General features: G+C 34.3%; 1 protein-coding gene across 1 annotated transcript in view; it reads left to right on the forward strand.

Annotated features, from left to right (window-relative positions):
- LYPLAL1 (lysophospholipase like 1) overlaps positions 1 to 25,055 on the forward strand; it is a 44,582-nt gene that overhangs the window by 3,146 nt on the left and 16,381 nt on the right. The window contains exon 2 of the mRNA XM_044004701.1: positions 4,071 to 4,170. Coding sequence (XP_043860636.1) covers positions 4,071 to 4,170 — 100 coding nt within the window. The remainder of the gene's footprint in view (positions 1 to 4,070; positions 4,171 to 25,055) is intronic.

Raw genomic sequence — 25,055 nt, forward strand, 5'->3', positions numbered from 1 at the left:
TCTCTAGGAAAACAGGTGGAAGGTAATGTTTGGCCCACATTAATTTGAGCTTTTCCTACCACTAAAAGGCATGCATTGAAAACAGAATTAGACCTTTCTTTAAAGTGACAGGGAAATACATTTATCATATATTTAACTTTTGTTAAATGGAAAACACAATAAATTCCACTGAGAATTTTTCTAATTCAATCAGATGGTTTTGGTTTTTCTTTTGCTGTTTTTTTGTCCTATCAGGATCTTGGAATGTATGACCATAAGGAAATTAATGAGGAATACCATCTTTTCTATCTTTTAAAGTATTAACTTTAATTCTTTGAGGAAATAATTTTGAGTAGAAAGAGAACATTATAGCTGGAGGGAAACCAAAAATAGTTAGTATGGTACCATTTATTATTTTTGTTCTTCCATTATATTCGGTATTTAGCTTAAAAGGACAACTCATGAAAAAGCAAATTGTTTTAACTGGTGGTGGTGTTGCTATTTTATTTTTTTCTTATTGCTATTCTTTATCAGTTAGGTAGTCATTTTATTTATTATTATTTATTATTTAGGTAGTTATTTTATTTATAGTTTCTGTCTCTTCTTGCCAGGACTTTGACCCAGTGTGAATACAGTATATTGATCAATATTATAGATTGAAAGCTGGGAGGAATCTGAGTCTCTGTAGTTCAGCACCTTCATTTTAAAGAAAGAGAAACTGAGACTCAGAGGATTAAGTGATTTGCTCTCTGTCACACAAGTAGGTGATAGGACTTGAATCCATATTTTCTGTCTTTAAAGCTAGATATAAAGTAATTATTGTCATTATCATTTGTATCTTTTCAATGGAGTTTAGATAGAAATAGCCCTAGGACAAGTCACTAATTTACTGTTCTCTTCAGACTTGGACAGGTGGGTTAGATAAAATAAGAGTATTGTCTTTTAGCCCATCTTCTGTAGATGCACTGAACTCAACTTTAGGATAACTCCAGAAGCAGGCAGAATGAGAAGAATGATATATACCTCATCCTGTTTCCACATGACCACAATTTTTTTTTCCTGTTATATCTTTATACTTCGAAAGCTTTTGTTCCACATAGTTTGTAGATTGAGTGTTTGGCAATAGTGAAATCTATTAAAGATGTTATTCTTAAATTTTTTTATGTGTGAGTGATTATTGGCAACAATTCTGACTCTGACAATGATCTAATTTTATTTACTACAGATTATTTGTTTAATTTTCAAAAGTATTTTGAGATTTGTATTTTGGAGGTCTGTCATCTGTTAGTTTATGAAAGACACTGAGTTTCTTATGTATAATTCTAGCCACAAAGTAGTACCTTGGTAGGTACTACGTGTTAAATTTTTACAGCCTATATATATACTGATGCTTTACTCGGTTTCTGTTTCCTTTACAGTTTGTATTAGTAAGTACAGGCTTCTTAAGAATAACTCTTCTAGGGGCAGCTAGGTGGCGCAGTGGATAGAGCACTGGCCCTGGAGTCAGGAGTACCTGAGTTCAAATTTGGCCTCAGACACAACACTTACTAGCTGTGTGACTCTGGGCAAGTCACTTAACCCCATTTGCCTCACTAAAAAAAAAAAAAAAAAGAATAACTCTTCTTTAATTTCTGGAGAGCTGATCCTTATTTGCAATCATAAACCACTCTATTCCTATAAATAAATCTTGCCTAGAATGATGTAGTAGAGCCACAGAATCCATCAGGAAGGATTAATTTAGTAAGGGACAGAAGAAGAGAATTAGTAGTTGGTGATTCCCTGTTCAAGGGTTCAGGTTTGTTGATCCTATAACACCAATAGCTAGGCTAGGAAAAGGAATAAGTATTTATCTTTCAGGCACTGTGCTAAGCACTTTATAGATACTACCTCATTTAATCAGGCCCTGTTGTCTCCAAGGGCATTATGACATAACAAGGAACCTCCCAGAATTTATCAGAATGAATGACCACACACTTCTTGTGCTTCACATGGGCACAAATGATATTGCCATAAATAATCTAAAAGGCATTTAAAGTGATTTTGAAGTCTTAGATAATAAACTGAAGACCAAAGTGGCACAAGTTGACAAGTTGTATTTTCCTCAAATTTGCTTTTTGAACTTCAATCGTGGCTATAGTTGGATGTTCTAGTGCAGCTAATGTTTTTATATTGCACTGAATTGTTATACTTATGTTCCATAACTTTTGTAGTATAGGAAATATGACTAATTAAAATGAGATTTAACCAGAGTAGACACTATAAGTGAATAACCCTCTGCAAAATATAATTTTACTTTTTTTTTTAATTTTTTTTGTTTTGTTTTGTGGGGCAGTGGGGGTTAAGTGACTTGCCTTGGGTCACACAGCTAGTAAGTGTCAAGTGTCCGAGGCCGGATTTGAATTCAGGTACTCTTGAATCCAGGGCCAGTGCTTTATCCACTGCGCCACCTAGCTGCCCCTAATTTTACTTTTAAAGAAATAGTTGGACTTGAACTTAATGAAGTAATAGTGATCACATGTGATTCTTGGACTTTATTGTCTAATGCAATTTCATCTTCATTGGGTTTATAGTTCATATATATATGTGTGTGTGTATATATATACATATATACACACACACACACATATATACATATGTATATACATCTATATCCATATCTATATATCCATATGTATATACATCTCTATATATAAAACTATGTCAAGTATTGAGGGTTTTAAAAAAAATTCTCACTGACTTACACAAAGCTACTAGCCATCCAAATATTGTATGTACAGTGTTGAAAAATGATCCATTAAATTGATTTTTTTTAAAAAATTCATTTAAAATGCATGTAAATAACTGTTTAACTTATTGGTTTAGAAAGTTTATTATGATATATATTTTAAATTTGGTAGAGATCTGTGTCTATAAAGAAATTCCAGTAGTTGGCTGTGAAATTCATTTGAGGGGATGCCAGCTTTTAGCTGCCTTTGTTATAGTAATATGATATAACATTGTTGTGAATCATAGATTATAAAACCTCAGTTCTAAGTCTTTAATAAAACTACCCCTACTTCTTAAATTGTTGAGTTGGTTTATTATTCCCTTATTACAGATGAAAACCAGTTATTTAGCATTCATTTTAAATGGGCATATGCATAGAGGAGGACTAAGCAATTAAGTGTGATACACTTAAAATCCTGTTTTTAGGTGAGAATCATAGACATAAAGGTGGAAGGAACCTTAGAGGTTACCTAGTTGAATTCTTCCTCACCTATTCCCAATCATCCACCCTGAATTGTACCAACAGGAAATTAAGGTCTACATCCTACTTGCAAATATCCACTCACTCTCAGAATAAAGATAATTCCTAACTCTGATTTTTTTTTACACCCCAGGGTGTGTATTGTTTTATAGTATATTAAAAATTTATCAAAACAAAATTTAAGTTTCTATAAGTGAATAAATCAAAATGTACCATAAAGTCATTTTGGGGAAGTGGTAATATAATGAAACCAAGCAATGACAGGGTTTTACAAATTTTAGTTACTCTTAGGAATTTATTGCTAGCCTGAGGAATTAATTTTTAAAAATTTTAATGTAAGCAAATGGAAAATAGTCTGTGAGGTTTTTTTTAAGCTTGTATTTTTGGAGGTATTTCCTTTTAATATATTTGCTAAGATAAATTTAACAAATGAGAACATTCAAAAATCTCATAATCAAACTCTTCCCCTAGGAACTAGTGGTGAAACCATGAATAAAAGTCATAATAGTTTCTAGTCATTGTTAATTAAGACTAAATGTTTTATTATTATTATTTTATTATTTATCCTCCAGGGTATAGCATAAAAATCTTGAAAATGTTTGAATTATATAAGTCTACCTTATTTTCATATATTTTTCTGCTTATTGAAGAATGTCTGTTATGTGACACTTATAATGTGAATGTTATCTTGTGAGGATTGCTCTAATAATAATTGATTTTATAAAGTATGCCACAAATCAATTTAGTAGTAATGCTTATACCCAACAAATATTTATCAATTTCAGTGGATCAGTTTTGGTCTTTAGCCTGTATACTTATAATCTTTACCTTCTTGTATCCTCAGGTGATTCAGGCCAAGGATTCAAAGGATGGATTAGCCACATTTTAAATCACGATTTAGTTTTTCAGCACATAAAAATTATTTATCCAACAGCTCCTTCCAGGTATGTAGTGACGGAACTCATTGACCATAATACATAAAATACAAATAGTAATGTTGTTGCAGATATGTTAAAATTAATTCCTTGTGCTTTGACCTTTTAATAAATGCACCATTATTTTGAATTAAAGTTTTGTTGCTTAAATTTGACCCCCAAATTAGGGAGAACATCTCAGATTCTTTAAACTTGTTTCATTATGTTAGATAATTTAAGGCTAGTAATTTTTTTCTCCAAAGAAATTCTCACTGATATAACACTTCTAGACCATTTCTTAGCTTGTGAATAAATTAAACATTCTGTATCAAAGAGAAACAGAAGTAAGATTCTAATATAAGTTAATCATAGGTAAGAAATTTGTAGCCCTTCCCCCCCCCCCATTCATAAGTAATACTCAGGGGGTAGGATTGGACAAGCTTTAATGGGTTTTTCAAGTAAGTACTAAGATTTCAGGGGAATTTCTAAAAATTATATTTAAAGAGTCCTTTCATGTAATCCCAGAGTTAGAAGGGACCTCAGAGTCCATCTTTTCTAGCCTCTCCCTGAACAAGAATCTCCTCTATAATATCCTGGAAAAGTTCATCTAACTTTTGCTTGAAGACTTCCAGTGCAGAGTAATATATACTGAGAAGGACCAGTCAGACACACAGGAAAAGATCTAGGAAAGATCAAGTTAAGTGGTCAGTGGTATCACAAGGCACAGAGAGGTCAATAAAAAAGCAGGCTTAGCATTTAAAGACATTGGTAACCTGGGATAAAGATGTTTTGGTTGAATAGTGATACTGAAAACTAGATTTCAAAGGACATATTAAAAGCCATCTTTCAGAATGAAATCCTGACAATACCAAATGAAATTTCAAGGAAGAAAATGGACATTATTCTGGAGAAACCAATGTGTTTTTACAGAGAATTCATTAACCGTTATAGAAAACCTAAATGCTCTTTGATGAGTACATGCCACCTGGTATAGATCAAATGAAAAATGTAATTAATGAGTCACCATCAGAAATATTTGAAAGATTTCAAAAAAGGGCAAGATGTCCCAATTTTCAAAAAAGGGAAAATTGGACTTTGTCAACTATGAGCCAGTAACCTTGACTTCAGTTCCTGGTAAAGTTATAGAACAGAGATGTCACATATGTGGTCCACAGGCCACAATGCAACCCACAACACTCTGACTTGGGCCAGAACTAGATTAAAATGTAATTGATAATTTTTAACAAAATAAATAAAAACATAGTTAAAGATAGATAATAGATAGGGATCTCTGTGGTTTTGTAGCCCCTTTTTCTATTTGAGTATGACACCCATGTTCTAGAATATATTCTAGGGGTAGCTAGGTAGTGTAGTGGATAGAGCACTGGCCTTGGATTCAGGAGGACCTGAGTTCAAATCTGGCCTCAGACACTTGACACTTACTAGCTGTGTGACTCTGGACAAGTCACTTAACCCCAAGTGCCTCACCAAAAAAAAAAATAATAATAATATATTCTAGAACATGCCAATAGTTCACATTTCTAAGGTGATTTAAAATTTGCAATTTACATATATTATTTCAATTAATGTCATATAAAAATTGATTGAATAAACTGAGGTTAATAGCTTAGAAAACCCCGAAAGGTCAGTGGGAACATAACCTTCTTTAAGTATTTGAAATGTAGTCAAATGGCATAGGGATTAGACTTGTTCTGTTTAGTCCCAGAGGGCAGAACAATATAATGGATGAAAGTTTTAAGGAAAGCAGTTTGAAATTGATATAAGGAAAAACTTACAAATAGTTAGAGCTATCCCAGGGTAGAAGGGGTTGCCTTGTGTGGTAAAAGAATCTTCCTCATTGCAGGTCTTCAAGTGAAAGCCGGATGAACCTGTCTGTCATACTGTTTCTACAGACAAGGTTCTTTTCTCAGCTATCACTTGCACTAGATCATAGTTCTTAATCTCGCTCTCTTGCTCTCTCTCTCCATCCCTTTTGGTAGTCTAGTGAAAACCTCAATAAAATTTTTTAAATGTACAAAAAAGCATACACAGGATTACAAAGGAAACAAAAAGTTAATGAAGATGTGGGCTTTTTATTTTTCTCATCGATGTTCATGGTCTCAATGAAATCTATTTACAGATTCTAGGTTAAAATCTTTGATTATTTATTGATAAGTTGAGGAGATGAAATAATCAATGAAAGCTTTTAAGCATAGAGGAAATCTGGACATGTTTCTGGGTATCAGTGAGGGAGCTATTGAATAAGAAATAACATAAAAGTGAAGTAATGATTAAAGGGGCAGGATAGGTGAAAGAAAAAAGGGTGTAGACTTCTGTCCAAGGAACTTAATTGAACAGGGGCACCTAGCTCAGCTTCCACATAGCTACTTGAGTAAAACCCTGAAGACCACACCAGATTTAATGATCAGGAAATCCAATAAGTTACTAAAATAAGTGACATTTCATTGACAAATACAATAAGTTAGCCAGAAGACCATGATTTCTCAACAGGAAAACAAGTGCAAGCTTCTCAGCAAGACCAAGAACAATAACCTGGAAGCAATGAGAGCATAGGACCCCAATGAGAAAACTCCAGAAGGATCTGAAACCAAGAGTGGGGTCTTTGGAAGCCACTGAGAATAGCAGTGTGGCTGTTCTCAGACAGGAACAACCCAGGTTTTTGAGGTCCCCAGCTCTCTGTCTTGAATCATCATAGAGCATCCTAAACATCCATTACTCTGAACATCAAAGATGTAGGGAAAGCTAAACCCCAGGAGGAGGATGTCAACACTGGAACCTGGGTTACTAGATGATACTCTTTAGCATTTTGTGCTGACCTCAGAAAGCAGAGTTGAATACCCACCCAAAAGCACAGGAAAAGGTAAAATCTATCCCTGGTGCCAAGATCCAATTTAGGAACTAAGGGTAGATAAGTAAAATAAAGAAGACTCCAACCTTAGTAAAGAATTAATGTAGATCCAGAGATGCCTAAAAATCCAGTAGATTTTTACAAGATCTATGTGAATGCTTAAAAGAAATGAAGCAAGGAATTACAAAACAAAATGCTCTTGAGGAAAGGATCAAAAGGAGAATAAGTTGATTAGGGAAAGGAGAAGGGAAGGAAATCAGCATTTATACAGGGCCTACTATGTGCCAGGTACTATGACAAGGACTTTCATAAATATTATTTCATTTGATCTTAGGAAGAAAATGATAAACCTTACCCAAATAATGGACTGACTGCCTGCTAGAATAGACTAAACTAAATTCATAGAATCTATGAAACAACAAGAAGTATTAGAACAAAATCAAAAGATTGAAAGAAAAAAATAGAAAAAATGCAAACTTATCTGATAGTAAAAGCAATTGACTTGGAAAATAGGTCAAGGAAAGACAATACAAAAATCATTGGACTCTCTGAAAGCTATGATATAAAAGAAGGCCTGTATATTTATAGTTTAAGAAATCATAAATGATACCTTGGAACTATGAGAATGAGAATTATGGGGTAAATTGAAGTTGGAAAAACTCCATCATTCACCTCTGGAGAGAAATCTCAAAAGGAAAATTCTCAGTGATATCATAGCCAAAATCCAGAGCTTCCATTTTAAAGAAAAAAAAATACTGCAAGAATCCAAAAGGAGTTACGGGACCAAGTAGCCACATCTTCCCAGTTTCCTTCTTACCAGAAGAATTTGTCTTCAGAATTTTATTCTTGAGAGTTTCCCAGGCGTCCTTGGCTGAGTTTCCTTTCAGAATGTTAGTTACTTTGAGATTTTTCCTTTTGTTTCTCTAAACCTTGAAATCTGTCCTCTGCAAAATCTAGAGTGAATATGAGACGATGCCTCAGTCTCTTCTATCACAGATTCTAAGGTCAGGATATCATAGATTGAGAACTGCAAGGAACCTTGAGATCATCTCCTCAAACATACGTAGGTTCCAGGTGTAGATGGGAAGACCCAGAGAGATGATGCGACTGTCTCATAGTCACAGCTATGGCAGTACACAGCAGAAGCGTTTTCAAATCCAGTTCGCTTTTCTACTACATGGTTCTTCAGTAATCATTTCTCTCTGTGGTTCCCATCATTTCCACATCAGCAGTCACTTCTTTATGGGTGAAAATTAAAAGTAGAAACTTTTTTTTGGTTCTTCTACCTCCCGAAGAATGAAATTGTCATTAAGATAAACAAAAAAAGTTTTTGTTCAGCTTTTGCCTAGTGTGAACTTCAACAGATGTTGATCATTTCAGTTCTCCATTATTGGCTCCACACCAGGCTCATGATCTGTTTCCCAAACTCATCTCTTTCTTCTGTCTGTAGTTTGATAAACCCTTAACAATACCTTTTATGTTTCTACTTCTATTTATCTTCACCCTCAAAATATCCACTAGGCTTTCCCTGTCCTTGGTTCCTAGATTTCCTGATACACATATATCCTGTATATTCACAGTTACTCTGCCCTCCTCCTACCTTTTCTTTTTAACCATCTTGTTCTTTTTAAAACAAAGTATACTCTTCTAAAATTATATTCCAGCAATGGCTTTTATTCATCCAAGTCTCATTGAAACCTATCAGGCCAAATTTGCTTCCTTGAATTAGGGCAAGATCTCTGGTTTGTTTATTCAGTGTGTTTCCCATAATTTTTGCATTTGTATATTTACTGCTGAGTCTGTGTATTCTATTTATGGCTATTATTTTGGATCTTATATGCAATGGGTTTTTTTAGGTATTTCTTGTGCTGTTTTACTCTGTAGGCTGTAGCCACCCTATGGTTGGTATTTAACTTATTGGAGATATTTAAGCATTTTCTTCCCTTCCTCTTCCTTTAAGCTACAATCCTTTTTTATTAGATTTTCTAGACTCTAAGCAAGTATATGTAAGTGTCATCTTTGGCCAGTCTTTCATTGCATTATTTAAAAACATAGTGCAGAAATCATTATTTCATTCTCAAACACCATATTTATTATTAGCTATTCACTTTCCAGATCTGCCTCTCTCTTTGGAAACTCTTGCCTTTGATCATCAGCAGTAATAAAAATAACTACCTTTGCTTCTGTTGTCTTCATTTTCTTTCTCAAAGCTTCATAATCTTTAGCAGTGCCTTCTAGAGTCCTTTCTTGGTTCCTGGTGAATCACTGAAAGCAGTGAGGATTAAAAGTTATCTAGTTTATTGGGAGTTTTCCTATCAGATCCTTGATATAAGCTTCAGGACAGAGATCCTCTCTATTGAGTTTATCCAGTGGGCAAATAATTGTGTTGGTATGCTTCAGCATGACATTATCAAATAAACTATTACTCTTTTCATCCTTGAACCTTTTTTCACATCATCTCCTCAATAATAGCCCATATGGGCTCTCATCATCATTCCTTGAAAGACAACTGCTTCCTCCTCAGAGAGCCCATCTAACTCCTTATTCTTTGGGAAGTACATTATATCTGTCACTTCGTGTGTCCAGTGCTCCTTCTCTTTATCCTCTGTGTCATATTTTTCTATCATTCAATCTCTTGGCAGAATTCGGGGTTCTTCTTTGTCTCTTCATAGCCTTTAAAAATTTTCACATTGAAACCCTTCTTTCATTTTAAAAATGCTTTGTTCTGCCAGATAACCAGGAAAGTGGAGAAGCATTATCTTCTTTTCTAGCAGGGAGACCAACCTGCATTTCAAACACAGATTATTATTTGTCTGTGGCAGAAAGGCAGATATTACTAGATATTTTTTTCATTATACTCTACCTGGGTGTCTGTAAAATTTGACATTCTTTTCATACTTTCTATAAGCAGAATCCTCAGTCTTTTCTTGTTCTTGATAATACCTTTCATGGCCAGCTCTCCTGGAAAACTCATAGGTGACTTTCCTTAATCATTCCTTTTCCTGGAGTACTACTTCTTCTAAAACTGCTTCTTGCTTGTCCTGGGTCATACAGCTAGTAAGTATTATAGGTAGAAGTAAGTCCCAGATCTTTGCAACCCCAAACCATAGCACTCTCTCCTCTATGACATGCTGCTACTTTCCAGATTAGGAAAACTGGGAAAGTCATTTTTAATTCTCATTTTCATCCTTTATAAAACATTTGGTTTACCTCTAAGTTGTTTTTAATCTTATGAACCCTATCATAAACCTCAGTGTTTACCCTCAGTTTTAAATTTTGTGGCCTTTCTGTTTTGGAATAGGTTGAAGATTGAATTGGCAATCATAAATTAATTTTTCCCCTAACATCATAATAATCTTATATTTATAAGCACCTTAAAGTAGAGAGTATTCTTATTCCTATTTTATGGATAAGAAAACTAAAACTCAGAGCAGGTAAATGAGTTGCCTGTGATCACATAGCTATTTAATGCTAGGGGTTTTAACCCAGATTTCCTCACTCCCAACTCTGGCACCCTTTGCTCTGTACCCTTAGGCTGAAAAGTAATCTAGTGGATGGAGTATTAGACTTCAAGGTAGGAAGACCTGAGTTTGAATCCTCACTGGCTATGTGACCTGGGACAATTCACATGTGCTCTCTGCACCTCAGTTTCCTTACCTGTAAAATGAGGGAATTGATTTTTCTAAGTGTCCTTTAAGGTAACTTCCAGTTCTAAATCAGTGTATGATCTATGATTTTCTTTTTGGGCTATAATTCTTTTCAGTCAGCGGATTCTTAAATAATCAAAGGAAGCTGTGAACAATACAATCTTTGAATCTTATATAAGCTTAATCACTCAATACAAAACAGTATTATTATTCATATGGAAGTAAAGATTAGCCCGGAAAGTTTTTTAAGTACTAGGTTCCCTTTATTTTAAGACCTCATTACTTTCAGCCAGAAGCATTAAACATTTTTCCATTTCTCCAGAAAGGAGTATCTACTAGCTGCCTTCCCTTACTCTTTGAGTTTTAAAGTTTTTGCTTTCTTTCCTTAGGGAATGACTGAAGTTAGTTCTGGGATTTAGCAGTCACAAATGTTAAATTTATTAAATGTTTGATTGAATTAACTTTTGATTTCAAAGAAGTTTTACTAAGAGTTTTTAAGCCAAACTTGTGAAAGCAAACTTTGTTGCATTTTAAAAATGTTTCAGGTAAAACTGGTTTCTCGTATTGAAGTTTTTTTTTAGGAAAATGAGGACATTTTCATTTAGAAAGTTACAAACATGTAATATAGTCAAAGAAAAGAATAGGTGAAATGAAGTAGTACGTTTAAAGAAAACTGTTTCTTTTCATTTCTTTTTCTCTATTTCTGCCTCCTTGAAGCAGCTATAAAAAATGAAAATGTGGACATTTTTCCTTTAAATAAAAAAAAGCAATTTGTAGTCATATATCCCTCAACACTATAGCTTTTCATAATATTACTGTATACTCTTTATGAAAGGGTGTATCAAAAGAAAAATATCTGAACTTCATTTGTTTTTTTACTATAAGAAGTGAACTACATTATGGAATATTACATTTCAGGCCCCTGTGCCTGATAAGAGCCATTAAATGAAACAGTGAAATAAAACAGATGCATTTAAGTACTGTAATGCCTGCCACAGTTTGGTACCAATATACAAACAAAGTAAGTTTGTAAAGTTACCCTTATTGGTTGAAACCTAAATACCAGAAGCTGGTACTGACCTAAGTCAAAATATTTGAATGTTTAAATATACAGCAAGTTATACATTTTTAAAGGTCTGTTATGTTTCATCAGTCTTTTTCTATAACAGTAATCAAGTGTATTGATGAAAATATAACAGTAGGTTATAAAGCTAATTATTAAAAATGAACGCATCAGTAGTTTAAAAGCTTGATTTTTTTTTTTTTGGTTCCCAAACTTCCTAAGGGCTCTTCTAAACAAAAAATATAGAGAATAATGCTTATTTTAGTATTTTAACCAAGTTTGAAAATGTATTTTAAAGTTGTACTTTTCCATCCCAAGCTGTGAAATAATTTTTCTTTTTTTCATTTTTTGTATAATGTAGGAGTTACCAAGTTTTGTTTCCAGATATCTTTTACAGAACCTTTTTAAAGCAGTTGGCGATGTCAGCTCTTTATAAAATCTAAAATAACAAGACTAAGAACGTTTAACTTTTCAAATATAAATCAACTTTGTGTTGATTAAGAAATAAGATATTGTAGGTTAAGGGGTTTCTAAGACTGATGTGGCCACTCCATCTTACCTCCTCTCTCACATTTCTGTTAACTATTTAAAATTAAATGGAAAGTTCATTGTAGCTATATTATCTATTTGTATTTTCTTTATGGATTAAGATAGGTCACGATGATTATTTTTGCCTAGCAAATTATAATGTTAAGTATTATAATTATTATAATTTTTCTTCTTAGATTTCAAACAGCTCATTAGTGTTATAAACTGAAAGGATAATCAAATGAGATAATATATGTAAAATGCTTTGGCAAACCTAAATCTCTTTATAAGTTATAGATATTATTGGTATAAGTTTTTAGTATTGGTATTACTGAGCTACTTTTTAATTAAACTAGTTATGGTGATATTGGTGGATATTGGTCACAATATTTTTTTATTCAGTTTTATATTATTTTCAATTCCTAATTCCCTCCTTGCATTCTCCTCATTTCACCCCCATTGAGAAAGCAAGAAAAACAAAATATTTTACAAATATGTTTAGTCAAGCAAAGCAAATTGCCACATTGGCCAGGTAATATATAAGCTCTTAATCTCATGCTGCCAGGCTTAGTGAATGTAACATGTGTATATCTGAGTTAATTTTTATTTTTTTCCTAGACTTTAACATTTTGTTCCATAAAATGTTACCTACTTCTGTTTTTCTTTCAGTTTATGCATATAAGATATGGGTCATATTCAGAAAATGGCCCATTTAGAAAGCTTTGTGATTATCTGGAGATAAATCAATTGTTCATGACTAAATGCAGAGAAATATTTAGGGCTACTCAGTAGCATCAGGATTATTAGGGGTGACTGCAGATTATCAATTAATTATTAATTATTCATTATTAAGCAATTTCTTTTCTAGATAGTAACTAGATTTTCTTTCAGTTTTTGATTTTTGATTCAGTAAATGAGTAATAGTAAAAAGACCACAGGACTAGAAAATAGAATGCTTTACTTCTATCCTTTGATACTCTACCTTTTAGTAATTACATGACCTTTGGCAAATCACTTAGCCTCTCTGATCCTTCTCAGCTTCCTCAGCCATAAAACAAGGGAATTGAATTAGGTGAGCTCTGAGATCCTTCCCAATTCTACCATTAACTATTGGAAATTCTGTCACAAGTCTGTGTGATTTCACATTTATTTTTCTAGTAAATTACTTTCAGAACGTCTGACTTTTCAGATGGTTTTGAATAGCTTTTAATGTTTATAAGTGTTTAGGCAGATGTTTTGCTTCCAGTTTCATAATATGGGCCACAACCAAAATATATATTATATCCATTTTTTAAAGAAGTGCCCATTGGTAAATTGTCAGATTCACCTTGCTTCATTTGGAAAAGCTAGAAAGATTTGGGCTAGATGATGATGCACTTAGAATCAGAACTGACTGCATGAGTGGGCTTAGAGAAGGGTTGTGAAGAGTTGTTGTGAAGGGTTTGGTGTCATTTTGTTCAGGGGTCTCCCTCAAGTAGAGTGCCTCAGAGATCTGTTTTGGAACCTTGTGTTCCTTACCATTTTTATAAGTGACTGAGAAGAAGGGATTTTATGATCTATGCCTCAAATGTACAGTTGATACATCCTTAGAAGGATTAGCTAACCTATTGGATGATAGAATTCAAAGAGATTTTGACTTAGAGAACAGTATACTAGATCTAATAAGAAGTTTAGTAGGAGTAAATGTTAAGTCTTATACTTGGGTTCAATACAAATCTAACAAGTGCAGGATGAGGGAAGGCTTGATTGCCTGAAAAAGATACAAGGGTTTTAGAGCACCATAAACCCATTAACTACTGTTAATAGAGATTGCATTCAAGGAGCTATAGTTTCTAAGTATTGGGAGATGATAAGGCCTTTGTACTCTATCCTAGTCAGACCATATTTGGAGTATTGTGTTCGGTTCTGATGTAGTTTACCAAGAATATTGATAAGATAGTGTCTAGAGGAAGACAGCTAGTATCATAAAGTTAAGTTGCCTTAAGTTGTCAAGTGAGGATCATTTGAAGTAAGTGAGTATATTTAGCCTAAAGAAAAGATATGATGGGAGACAGGGAGACATATGATGGTTCTCTCTCTTCAAGTATTTGAAGAAGTTAGACTTACTGTTTTACTCCAGAGACTCTAATCAAGAACAGTAGGTAGATCTAAAATTCTGTTGTTCAGTGGTATAAAGTTACCAGTTTAGGTTTCCTATGAGGGTCCTCTAGGCTTTCCTTTCCCCTTCATCTACTGAATATCTTATTTGCACATCATTTTTTTCATGTTGCCTCCTCAGGAAGCTGTTAGTCACTAGAGAAAAAGCATTGTTTTTGCCTTTCGTTGTAAAGGCATGGGCAGAGAAATATGAGGTATGAAGGTACACAAAAAACCCCTCCAGGCATGCGGATTTTCCCTGGATCTGAGAGGAGGGGTCTTGGCTTCAGGATCCCTTTAATTTGTTTTGTGATTTTGATCTGTATCATATTCTCTCTGAAGCTGGGCTTCCACTTCTATAAAATAGAGATTATATTACTTGAACTAACTTGCTAGAATGAAAAATGCACTGATAAATGAGTCGGAGGCCAGGAGTTACCTTAACCTCTGTGGGCCTCAGTTTCCTTATCTATAAAATGAAAGAGTTGGACAGGGTGGCTTCCAAGTTCTCCCCAAGCTCTAAATATTTTATTTTAAATGCCCACCTCAAATGTGTTAATGTGTTAATAAACATTAAGGTGTCATAAAAAAAAAGAACAGTAGGTAGAAGGTTCAAAGAGAAATTTATACTTGATGAGAGAAAAATCTAACAGGACTGATCAAAAATAGAAATTGGTAGGTTCCTACAATTGTAGGTTTCCAGATAGAGTCTAGATACGTGTGTGTGTGTGTGTGTGTGTGTGTGTATGTGTGTGTGTGTGTGTGTATGGCTGTGGATATGTAGATACTTGTCTTGTCATATATGTTAAAATAGTGGCTTCCCTTTAGGAATAGGTTGGATTTATACTTGGTCCCTCAACACTGAAATTCTATGAAGTATATATAAAGTATCATCAGTATATCTCTTTTTAAGTGGACAGAAGAGACAGAGTTAATTTTTCATGTTGTTTAATCTGAAACCAAATATTTTTGCCTAAAATTTTACATGTTGTGAAGTTAGTGTCATGTTTTGTTTTGCTAAATGCTAAAATATTTGAGAAACTAATAATTATATTTTTGAGAAACAGCCTGCTATAGTTGAAAGAAAATTGGATTCAGTCTATAGACTTGAGTTGGATTCACATATATTTACTAGTAACTAACTTCATGAATTTAGGCAAGTTAACTTTGGTGATCTCAATTTTGTATGATGGGTTTTGGACTAGATAAACAATGAAGCCCCATTCGGCTCTGAACATTCGATGAGTTCTGCCAGAAATGTAAGTTTGTTACTGCTAACCACCTGACTGTATTTCCTATGTCCATATTAAGTAGTCTTTCAAAAATATACAAGTTAACTTTTATAAACTTGTTGAAAAATTTTAATCATTTTAACAAAAATGTGAAATTTTGCCTTTTCTGTATTGAGAATCAAGAGGGGAAAGAATTTAGGTCATAGGGGATATATATTTAAAAAAAGGTTTTTTTAGGTGTGTAGGAGGAGAGGATATAGGATACTACAGGTAGAAGAAAATTGACATGTTCAGGAAGCTTATGTGAGAGATCTTTTTAAAGACTTCCAGAGTCTGTAGCTTAATTTAAAGGTGCAAGTAAAAAATTTGAGATTCTAGTTAAGGTAATGTATTATAAAAAAATAATGAACTAACCAGATTAGTCCCAGTATCAGATAAAAAAATTTTGTTAACTATGCTGCAAATTTATGTATAACTTTCTTGTTGGTAGAATAGTAAGCTTTTTGTATCCTTCTGTTTGGGATGACAGAACTAAGCACATAATGTTTTGTTGACCAGATGATCAAAGTTCCATAACTTCCCTTTCTTTTTTTTCTTTTTCTTTTTTTTTTTTTTAGTGAGGCAATTGGGGTTAATTTACTTGCCCAGGGTCACACAGCTAGTAAGTGTCAAGTGTCTGAGGCTGGATTTGAACTCAAGTACTCCTGAATCCAGGGCTGGTGCTCTATTTATCCACTGCGCCACCTAGCTGCCCCACTTCCCTTTCTTTTTAATCAATACCAATGATGCAATGTACTTTTACAAAAGTGTGTGTGTGTGTGTGTGTGTGTGTGTGTGTGTGTGTGTGTGTGTGTGTGTGTGTGTAGCGTTTGCTATTTTAAAGGTTTCCCATTACTGACATGCTTTTGGCCAACTTTCATTAACTTACTAAACCATGATTTTGTTTAATTTGAATTCCTATTCTGATTTTACATTTTTATTAAAAATCAGGAGTTGAAATTAGATCTGTAAGAACTGATATAAATCTTCAGTCCATGTCTATGCTACATTTTAAAGAAAAAATATTCCTTTTAGGTTAGCATAGTAATAGCTTTAAATAAATTTCCATTTTAATTATTTTGATGCTGCAATATGCCAAAGTATTGAAGTAATTGAGATGCAAATTTTATTTAGTATAGCATTTATTTGGGTGTGTATACTTACCTTCCTATTTTAAAATACTTTTGAATCTATATCAGAGATCCTTGGGGTTGTCTTAATTTCCTCATTGTGGTCTTCATTTTTGGTAGCCCTCTGAAAGTAAAACTTAAAAAATTCGTAGTGAACTTCTCATACCAGTTATATCTTTGAGGTATATTGTTTGAAGAGTTTGGCTATAGTGTGTGTGTGTGTGTGTATGTATATATGTGTGTTTATATATGTGTATATATACTATAGCTGAACTCTGTATATTTTATATACATAGATATTTTATGTATGTATATTTGTGTATTTGTATGTATATGTATATTTATATATTTTATGGTAATACAACCAAGACTACATAATTAGTGGGCCTTTATATATTGTTCTTGGTCAAGTAATACTTTAAATCTTAGTGGAATTTTTGTACAACTTATTGTAGTAATTTACCACCTTTGACATCAAGAGTTTTGGACATTGGGGACAGCTAGGTGGCACAGTGGATAAAGCACCAGCCCTGGATTCAGGAGGACCTGAGTTCAAATCTGGCCTCAGACACTTGACACTTACTAGCTGTGTGACCCTGGGCAAGTCACTTAACCCCAATTAAATAAATTAAGAATTTTGGACATTGTAATAATTGTATACTTTCTATTGTTTTATGTTATAGTTATAATGATAGGACTCCAGAATAAACTAGGCTAAGTGGTCCTAATGCTCGTAAAAGTATATAGGAAAAGACAAACCATTTGTAGGTTTCTTCTCTTAACTCTCTGACAGGCATCCAAGGCTCAAAGCTTTTGATTGCTTCAAACTCTGTAGCTAGTCCCCTCTTTTGCCATAGTTAACTCTAGATCTCCTCAGTTTGAGGTCCCAATAAAGAAACTCCCTCTACCCAAAGCTCCCTCAAGCCTGGTATCACTAAGTGACCCAAAGATCTTCTCCATCACATCTGGGTCTGATTAGGAATGCCCCCTCCCACATCTGGCACCAATTACCTGTTCTCAACCAAGCCGATTCTTAGGGTATACAATTTTGCCACCTGAACTCCAACTTTGAGCATGTTTCCTTTTTGACATGTTTCCCTCCCCCCACACTAGGTGATTTTCTTGTGTCCTTGGGGACAACCTTTGTCTATTTATATTGTCATCTTGTGTGTGTACTAACACATGCGCACTCATGCTCCTGCAGTTTTGTTTGCCTGCTTGCTATTCTACGTAATGATAAAGCTCTTAGTTGTGTCAGTTTCCTGAGTATCAATTTCCTGGAAATTCCTAAACCCAGGACTTTGCTTTGATGCCAAATAAAGGGGGCGTGTCTTAGTTCAAGATTTACCTGGTAGTAAGGGTGTGACAGTGCTCTTATTGAGGTCTATTGGTAGGATTAGATGAGTTATTAATACCATGGCTCAGTGCAAAAACTTTGAGTAAGAAAATGCTATTAAGTACTTTAAAATTTTTAGCTTTTTTTCTAGTTTTTAAAGACAAATAATATTGTGCTAGAAAAATATCATAGAGAAAACATTCTCAGTAGCATACTGTGTTACAACTCAGATCCTTAGTTTGGTGTTTCAGAAAAATTCACTCCTTCCAAGTAGGTCATTATTAGTCTTGATGTTGGCAGAATAACATGATGACACCCATGCCCGGGAGGTCACTTACTACTACCTTCCAGCTCTTAATAGACATAAAAAAATGTAGTAACTTGTAGCCCAACCTACTACATTTCAAGTAATGTTAAACAATGTGATAGGTTTAGTATGGGGCCTAACAATTAATGCTTGTTAATTAAGGCCTTATCTTCATTATTTTAATGCACTTAAGACTACACAAACTTTAATTTGGATATACATATTCATATACACATATACTTATATGTACACATATACAGCATGTAAAATGCAAAGTGCTTTACAAGGCCTAAAAAGCCTATGAGTAGTATTTTATTATCTATGTTAAATATTATATATAAAGTAGAATGTTATTCATTGGGTTTTTATTTAGGCCTTATAAAGTGCTTTACACTTTGCATCTTTAATTCACAGGTCATTGCCCTAGGTAATTCTCTTATTTTCTTCCTTAGTATCTAAGATGAAAATCAGAATCTGAGAATCCAAGGCAGCAATTCCAACACCACACTATTTCTCAATGAAAGCACTCTGGGACCTAATCCTTAAGAGCGAGGTAGACAAGTTCTCACACAGGTGTGTGTGTGTGTGTGTGTGCTATATATATATATATATATATGTATATATATATATATTTGTTTTTTTGGCTGAAGCCCCTTCCCTGGAGGACTACAGCTGAACCTATGATTCTCCTGGGAGCTCTTATCTTTTTGGATGATTGTAGATTTTCTAAGATGGCTTGGGGCACAGTATATAATTAAGTGGGGAGGTAAAGTCAAGACAAATAACCCCAGGAAATATAAACCTAAAAAGAAAGCAAAATTTAAAACATGAGTTTGTTGCTATCATATAGGCAGTCAGTCAGCAAGCATTTATTAAGTACCTTTTATGTGCCAGGCACTGGAGATACAAAGAAAGGCAACAGACAACCTCCGCTCTCAAGGAGCTCACAATTTAATGGGGGAGAGAACAAGCAAATGAACAAAAAAAGGCAGTGAGTTGAGGAAAATGAGGTTTGTGAGCCAATTTTTTAAAAATATATGTCAAATGCTGTCCTCTGATTTATCATTTAGAGTTATTTTTAGAAAAAATGCTTTGTAAATAAATCATTGTAAATTTAAGTTTTATCAACCTATAACTATGATGGGAGATAACTGGGGCTTTGACCCAAGCTGCTGAAATTTAGAAGACAATGACAAATACTTACATTTCCAAAGCAGATTAGCATTCTGCAAAAATAGTTAAAATAGGAAACTGCAAGATGGCTTGTTCTCTCTCCCCTCCACTCCCAGCTGCTGAACCCCAGGTAAATTTGATCTGCCAGCTAGCCAGGTACTCCCACCCTCTCAGACCTGGGAGCAGTATTTGAGGGTACCATGGCATGCTATTTGCCTGGGGCACAAAATGGCTATGGCTAGTTATAATTAATTATTCATCTCATTCTTCTCATATTTGTGGTGGATTTACATAAAAATGGTCCTGGGACAAGCCACTATCTTGCTATTATTTTATTTTTAATGTTCTATTCATTATTGCACAAGTAGATAAAATAACAGAACTTTATAAGTGAATAAAAGTTTTGGGACATAAACTCATCTCTAAACTTGCTAAAAAACATCTTCTGTACAACTTCATTTGTGGACAGGACAGGATGATGTTCTCTAGTATGTTATGTTATTAAGGCAGTGTGGAGTAACGCTAATAATCGCTAGCACTGATAAAACACTCAAAGCCTTGCCAAGTACTTTACAAATATTTACTCATTTGGTCATTACAACCCTGGGAAGTGTGTGCTGTTATTACCCTTATTTTACAGCTGAAAAAAGGAAGGCCTATAGTCACAAGGGAGTATTGGAAGTCGGGTTTCCTCACTCCAAGTCCAGTACTATCTACTGTGCAACTGAGCCGCCAAGCAGAATGAATCTAACAATCTTTATAATCTCAGGATGACCTGAGTTCAAAATCTGCCTCAAAACACTAGCTTTGTGATGATAGGTAAGTGACTTAGTTCTTCTGAGCCTTAGTTTCTTCCTAATGGCAGCAGCTGCCTCTGGCCTTTTATAAGGATTTGAGGATTAAATAAGATCATATGTTTAAAACTACTTCTCAAAGGATGAGCTGTTAATATTATTATGTACCTTGAGCAAATTTACCTTGGCTTGATTGCCTTTGTTCAGCCCTTGATGGATTTTGTTGTCCCTTTAACTTGTTGACCTAAATTGGCATCATCCAGGCTCATGAGGGAAAAGCCCAGATTTCCTGCTGGTCCTGTTTGTATAAGGTTCCCTTGAAGGCTCAAAGTTTGTATTAGTTCTGTGCCTGTGTCTTTTGGTGGCCTGCCCAAAAGCTTCCCAGTCTTTAGCTGAGTTGACGTGATGTACTTCCTTTAAGGTGGGGCTTTTTAATCTTTGTGTCTTGGACCCTTTTGGTAGTCTTTTGAAGTCCCTCTTTGAATTATATTTTTAAATGCATACAATAAAATGCATAGGATTACAAATGAAACCACTGTTAGTAAAAATAAAGGTGTAAAATGTTTTCCCATCAAGGTTCACAGACACCACCCCCCAAAAAAAATCTATCTACTGACTCCAGGTTGAGAACCCCTGACATTGGCTTCCTGACTTTGCTTTCACCACACACACCTCCAACCCCCTTATCTGTTTTCCTTAGGAGAATGGCTCAGTATATGTAGGCTTTTGGATAGAGTTGGGGAAAGCACCTCTTAGTAGACAAGATATGCCAACGGAACAGTCTCTAATTTTAATAAAGCCTTTGATCTTAATGAGAACTCCTAATAAAAAAAAGTTAGTCAACCTCCTCAGTTAAGACATTGGAAATGTGGCTTGATATCTTTTCATCTGAAAAAGATCTGTGGATTTCAAGAATCATAGAATCTGATTTTTTAAATTTCACAGGCTCTGATATATACTGCATATGACTTGGTTGATATTGGATTGGTGTGTCATACAACGTAATGCTCAGATTTCAATGCTCAGTTTTTACTTAACCTTGAGTAGAAATCACATATTTGGAAAATACCAATTGAGAGTCAGAATTACCTTCTTTGAACTTTGGAGAATGTCTTCTTTCAAATCATAAACATATTAAATAGGAAAAATTTTCTTTCTCACTGTTGTGGTGTTTCACATTGCAAATTAATTTTTAAATGCTGGGGTATAAAATTAAAACAAATATTCAGATTCTCTGAGCACATTTTAAGTTCGTGTTTCTTTGTTTCTCTCGACAGATATCTAAAGCACTAACTATTGTTGCTGACTTGAACCATTGAGCTAAAGTGTTAATTATTTTACCAGTATACTATGATCAGTGTTTCCAGAATAAGTCTTATATTGAGAAGTTTATTATTTGGTCATAAATGTCATTCCAGGGTAGGAAAGTGGTGGGATGGGGGAAAAGGAGTTGCCATTTTTTGTTCAAAATAGTTTTAAATCAGTTTTATTTTTTTATACTAATGAATCATCTGTCAGAATTGTGAAATTATATAAAGAGTCCCTTGTCTAACTTTCTCTTTATATAAATGATGTTAATAATGTTATCAGTATATGCATATATCTGCGACAAATTTAGATGGGGATAATATTTACACAGAGCACTATATGACAAGCTAGTTATAGCTGGACAGAGAATGTTCCAATCCATGAAGACTCTACCTATGACTCAGCAGGTGTGGGGAAGGTAGTGGGGAACTAGCCAAAGTGATGGATTCTTTGGGATGGATCCAAGTGGTGATGGAATGGCAGAAGAGTATAAGTCAAGGCCTGGGAAAGCATGACCCCACTTGGAAGAAAGCATCTTGGGAAAGAAAAATACCTTCATTGTTAGCACCTTGGGGCAAAGACCCTGTTTCCTCATACTAGTTATGCGCCTCTTACTTATGTGCAGGTTTTTCCCAACTTAAATTTCAAGCCTTAACCTATTTTCCTGTTCTAGTACTGCATCTCAGTCTGAATTCATCTCAAATTCATCTTACCCCAAACTAAACTTAATCAATTTCCCCCAAATCCCAGTTCTCCTTTTTCATTTGTGACACCAGATTCATCCAGATTCACAAATTCAAAAAGATTGGTGTTAATTTTGAACATTCTGCTTTACTTAGATCTGATCAGTTCTTCAATGTATTATATCTGATGCTTCCTATGTGTCTCAGCCTCCTAGTAGCTCAAAGCTAGAAGGGACCTCTGAGATCATTGTATTCAACCAGTAATTGAATAAAAATACCCTTTCCAACATTGTGAGTTATCATATGACATCTTTTTGAACCAATTATTACTACCTTTAAAGGTAACTCATTTCCTTTTGTACAGTTCTAATTGCCAGGAAGTTTTCCTTATATTGATCCTGAAATTTGTCTCTTCGCAACTTTAACTCAACACCCCTAGTTCTGCTATCTGAGACCAAAAGAAGTCTAGTTCTTCTCCAAGACAACCCTTCAAATGCTTTAAATAGCTACATATATTCACTTCATTTTTATTTTTACCAGGCTAAACATTTTTAGTTCTTTTGCCATCCTACAAGCCTTTTATTAGATGTGTTCATTTATCATGAACTTCCCTAAAATGTGACACCCAGAACAGAAAATAATATTCAATATATAATCTGACCAATGTAGAATGTAAGAAAACTAACTTCCTTCATTCTGGACACTATGCTTTTCCTAATACAGTCTAAGATTGCTAGCTTTTTTGCATGTAATGTCATATATATTCTTCATTCATTGATCCTTTAATCATCCAATTTCTAAAAATAAGTATGTATGACTTATTTCACCTTTATATCCCCAGTGTCTAAAACAGTGTCTATAATATTGTAGGTACTTTATAATTTGTTTGTTGAATTGAACTGAGTGCACAGCCCTAAGTACTTCACTTCTGTACACAAAAACATTCAGACTTCTCATTATCAAACTCTTTAGCCTAATATTTCTTCCAAATTACTTCTCTAGTCTTATTTCTTGGTATTTTCTTTAATACACTTTATACTTTTTTGTTTTTTAAATACATTTTATACTTAAGCAAAACTAGACTGTTTAAAAAAAACCTAGACTATTATCTGTTCCCATGTCATTGAAACATCTTATATATCAGTGCATTTAGATACCTGAACCACTATGAGTGGACCAATCTCTTCCCTTACCCTTTGTCATATCTACCCTAGATCAAAAATACCCACTCCATTAATGGAAGGTAGGTCACAAATAATAATAGTATGAAGGAGAATGTGTTAAATGCAAAAGAAAGATCCAGACAAAGTGCTATGAGAAATTTGAGGAAGGAGACATCATTTTAAGGTGGGAGGATCAGAGAGGACTTCATGGTGGAAGTAACATCTGAGTTGGACATTTTAGGATGGAAAAGATTTTACCAGGCAGAAAAGGGGGTGAGTGGGAAGGAAAAGAGGTCTTTTCCAGTCATAATGGATTGTGAATATAAAGGCACAGAAATGGAAAGCATCTCAAAATGAATAGGAGATAGAAAGTAATGTTGTTTGTCTAGAATTAGATTATATAAACAACAGTAATTTAAAATAAAGCTGAAAGGTAGCTTGGAGGTAGATTGTAGAAGGCTTTCAATTCCAGAATAATTTATTCTTTATTGTTTACTGGAAAATAAAGAACTACTGAGAGTTTTTGAAGAGTGATATGATCAGGGTAATTCCTTGGGAAATACTTATCAGGCATATATGTTAGAGCTCTACTGAAAAAGAGAAAAACTGAAAGCAGGAAGACCTTATAAAAGACATTGCAGTAGTTGAGGTCAGGCATGCATGATGAAAACTTGAACTAGGGTGGTTGCAATGAGACTTAAAAGATAGAATTGATTGGACAGTGGGAAGAAGGGAAGGAATTAAAAGATGAAAAATGACTTCAAAATTTTGGGCACAAGTGATTCAGAGAATGATGGTACCATTTACTGAAACAAATTAGGGGAAAAAGCAGGTTTTTTGTATTAAAATTATGTTTTGTTTTAGACATATTGAACTTAGGTGCTGCATGGACATCCAGATGAAAAATTCCAGTAGGCATTGGAAATTGATAGTCTGGAACTCAGCACAAATAGTCATATTACACCTGGAGTTTTGGGAGCTATTTTCTATCAGTGGATGAGATTGCTAAAGAAGCTGTGGAAAGAGGAAGGTGAAGAAAGAGCTTTAGGGAATGCCTAAGGAATGGCTCAGTGAAGAAGCACCAGGGCCGGAACACTAAGAGAAGCAGGAAAACCAGACAATTTCAGTGTCAAGGAAACCTCTAGAAATGCTTCAGTAAGAAAGGAATGGTCCACACTATCAGATTCTGCAGAAAGGTCAAAGAGAATAATGAGAAAAATGCTTTTGAGTTTAACCCTTAAGTGACTAGAAACCTTTGAGGGAATAATTTCAATGAAATCATGGGAATCAAAAGCTAAATTTTAAGGAATTCAGGAGTGAGTGAGTGGTCTGGAAATGAAGATAGTGTAAACAAGAGAATTTAGCAACCAATATTCAACAGACAGTACTCCAAAAACCAAGTTAGTATGCCTCCTGAAGGAAGATAGGCTGGCCCATGTTCCTGTTTGAGTTTGACACCTCTAGTTTAGACATTCTTTTAAGACATGTTCGGCATTGGCAGGAAGAG

Source organism: Dromiciops gliroides, chromosome 4, assembly GCF_019393635.1.
Source record: "Dromiciops gliroides isolate mDroGli1 chromosome 4, mDroGli1.pri, whole genome shotgun sequence".
In the NCBI taxonomy this organism is placed as follows: Eukaryota; Metazoa; Chordata; class Mammalia; order Microbiotheria; family Microbiotheriidae; genus Dromiciops; species Dromiciops gliroides.